Source organism: Theobroma umbraticum, unplaced genomic scaffold, assembly GCF_002168275.2.
Source record: "Theobroma umbraticum cultivar Fairchild unplaced genomic scaffold, ASM216827v3 scaffold_86.0, whole genome shotgun sequence".
In the NCBI taxonomy this organism is placed as follows: Eukaryota; Viridiplantae; Streptophyta; class Magnoliopsida; order Malvales; family Malvaceae; genus Theobroma; species Theobroma umbraticum.
The window spans coordinates 3,611,134-3,614,106 of record NW_018397263.1 but is presented as its reverse complement, the minus strand read 5'-3'; the positions used below and the strand labels follow the sequence as shown (position 1 = coordinate 3,614,106).

Here is a 2,973-nt window from a genome sequence, read left to right as displayed (position 1 = left end):
AAAAAAACATTTTAATTTTTTCATAATTTTATATAAGTCTATTTTAAAAATTAATAAACTCACTTAAAATTTCAATTAAGAATATTTTACCCTAAAATCTTTGATAAATGCCGCAATAATCTGACGTTGCACCATCCGAATATAACTACAAAACAACTAAGCTTTTACCGTGGTGGAACAATCCAGCCACTGGCTCTCTATCAAAGACCCAACGGCCGGCTGCTTTCGAGTTTCTTCAAATGTAGGACTATGATTTAATGAATCAAGACACATTACAGTTCATGTTAGCAAACCAGAAAAGAATAGCGAGCCGAGTCATGTTTGTGCCAAAATGCGGTCAACTCCATTATAAAAGCAGAGAACATTGTTTTAAACTTAAATAAACAAAAACCATCAACACTCAACAGAGCACAAGGCTCCCCGAGCTTATTAGTCTGATTTTCACCCACTAAATTCGATGAGATGCGACAGAAACCAAAAAGACAAAAAGCCCTAAAAGCCTAATATCCATAACGCAATTTACTCTGCAAAACATGACATGATAGACCACAACCCTAAATTCTTAGTATTTGTAGTCCTTGACATGGAGGCTCTCTGAGGCACCCTCACCAAGCTGTGCATCACCCTTGTAGGTACCAAGAGTGGCCTCGGAGTTAGCCTCGCACCTAACAAGGAAAGCATCTTGTGCCTTCTTCACATTCTCCTCCTTTCCAGCCCAAGCCTTGAGAGTGCTCTGTTGAAGGGCCCGTCCAAATGAGAACGAGAGTGACCATGGCTTCTTGGTTTTGAGCTTGTTCATGGCATTCAAGTTACGGGTAGCCTCCTCCTCACTCTGCCCACCAGACAAGAATACAATAGCAGGCACAGCAGCAGGAACAGTTCGCTGCAGGGCCCGGACAGTGTACTCGGCAATAACCTCTGCAGCAACCTTTGGGGACTCAGAACCAGGGGTGACCATGTTAGGCTTCAACAGTGTACCCTCAAGCATGACATGGTGGTCATTGAGAGCCTTGTAGCAAGCGGCGAGTACACGCTCTGTCACCTCAGCACACTTTTTAATATCATGTGGCCCATCAACAAGGATTTCAGGTTCGACAATGGGGACGAGGCCACACTGCTGGCAGATGGCAGCATACATTGCCAGACCATTGGCATTTTCTTGGATGGCAAGTTCTGTTGGCTCGTTAACACCAATCTTGAGCACAGCACGCCATTTCGCAAAGCGAGCACCAGCTTCATAATACTTCTGGCAACGCTGGGCAAGGCCATCAAGACCCTGGGTGAAAGTCTCACCATTGGTTCCATTAAGCTCAACGGTACCCTTGTCGACCTTGATGCCAGGGAGGACTCCACCTTCCTTCAAGATTTCAACAAAGGGCTTGCCTGCATATCAAGAATCAATATCAGAAATCAACAACAACCCATCCATTCTTGAAAGAAGAAGGAAGGACAAAAAATTCACAACCAGATGTTATAAAATAATACCAGAAGAGGCTTTTTGGTAGAGGGTTTCCTCAAAAAGAATAACACCACTTAGGCACCGAAGAGCACCGGGAGTGGTGAAAAGGAGCTCACGTAGAGCACGCCTGTTTTCTTCAACATTTTCTACATTAATGCTTGAAAGACGCTTGCCGATTGTGCCGGTAGATTCATCAGCAGCAAGGATACCCTTTCCAGGGGTGCCAATGTAGGCAGCATTTTTAGCAAGCTCCTCTGCATGATTGTTATTAAAGAAAAAAGTAAGCCACCAATTCCTTTAAAAGGGTTAAGAAAAAGAGATCCAACTACAGGAAAAACTTAAGTACCCTTGAGGGTAACGGATAAGGTGCAGTAATCTCAGATCTGAACAGAAATGCAACCGAGCAGATAACAATCTTTATCAACTTCATCAATCTTCTTATATTAAATTGGGTTATACACTTATTTCTTAAAGCACGTCAAGGACTGATAATTAAATTTACATCTTAAAAAATAAATATTCCAAAATATGAAATGGTCAAAAAAAGATTGGAGAAATAATAATCGAGTGTTTTCCAAAAACAATTGAGGACATGCATGCAGATCTAGATTTTCAGACATCATAACAATGAAGGAAAATACAAGTTGAATGGATTGCCATTAATTTTTTAAATTAATAATCAGGAAACCTATTATGGTTTTCTCCATTAAAGAGAAGAATACGTATAAATTCCGTTAATACCCACAGAAGGTCCGATCACAAGAAAAATGGGTCGGATCTTTAAAGATCCGAATAAATCTAGAAATCAAAATGAAGTAGCTACCAGACAGTGCAAAACCCAACAATCCCCACCAGATCTATTTCTCAATTATACTAATTGTACAGTAACTATCGAAGCTTTCTCGTCCAACTATCAAACGTCAAAACAGATCAGACAAAAAAAAATCGATCGAAAAGATTAAGATCACAAAGATAAGATTAACGCGAAGAATAAAAAAGAACCATCGAAAGGAAAGGGAAGGGGAATTACCGGCGTATTTGCTAATGAAGCAAGACATGTTTGAAAGGAAAGCTGAGGGGAAAAGGCAAGCGAGAGTTTTGTTTGGAAAGGAGGAGAGAGAAACAGAGTGACAGAAAATAAATGAACGGGGCGTAGGGTTTTTAAAAGAGAAAGAAGAGGGTAAAATAGAGAGTGAATGGAAAAGTGCGAGAGTTGGCAGTGAGGGGCCTACGAGATTGTCCTCTTTTTCTCAGTAACGGTGTTCTGCCGTTGGATCTCTTTCGTCGCTGGTTTTTTTATCATCCTTTTACTCTTTTGCCCCCCAACGAATTCTGTATTTGCCTCGTGGTAAATTTGGTGCGCCTCACATTTCACTTGGAGGTTGGCTCGTGGGCTGTTTTTTTTCCCTCTTTATAATCTTAAATTTCATTATTTATGTAGTTTTTATTTGCGGCAAAAAATATGTATAGGTGATGTGAGATTGAACTATTGAAAACTATATGATAAAATAATT

The 2,973-nt window shown here is 40.4% G+C and overlaps 1 protein-coding gene across 1 annotated transcript; it reads right to left on the bottom strand.

Moving 5' to 3' along the window:
* Window positions 1-320: 320 nt before the first annotated feature.
* LOC110420705 (fructose-bisphosphate aldolase 6, cytosolic) lies at window positions 321-2,646 on the bottom strand. The gene is made up of 3 exons (XM_021434077.1): window positions 2,490-2,646; window positions 1,486-1,713; window positions 321-1,383 (listed from the first exon to the last, which is right to left on the bottom strand). The coding sequence occupies exons 1-3, from the start codon at window positions 2,515-2,517 to the stop codon at window positions 563-565; spliced, it is 1,077 nt and encodes a 358-aa protein (XP_021289752.1). The 5' UTR covers window positions 2,518-2,646; the 3' UTR covers window positions 321-562.
* Between the last annotated feature and the right edge of the window lie 327 nt (window positions 2,647-2,973).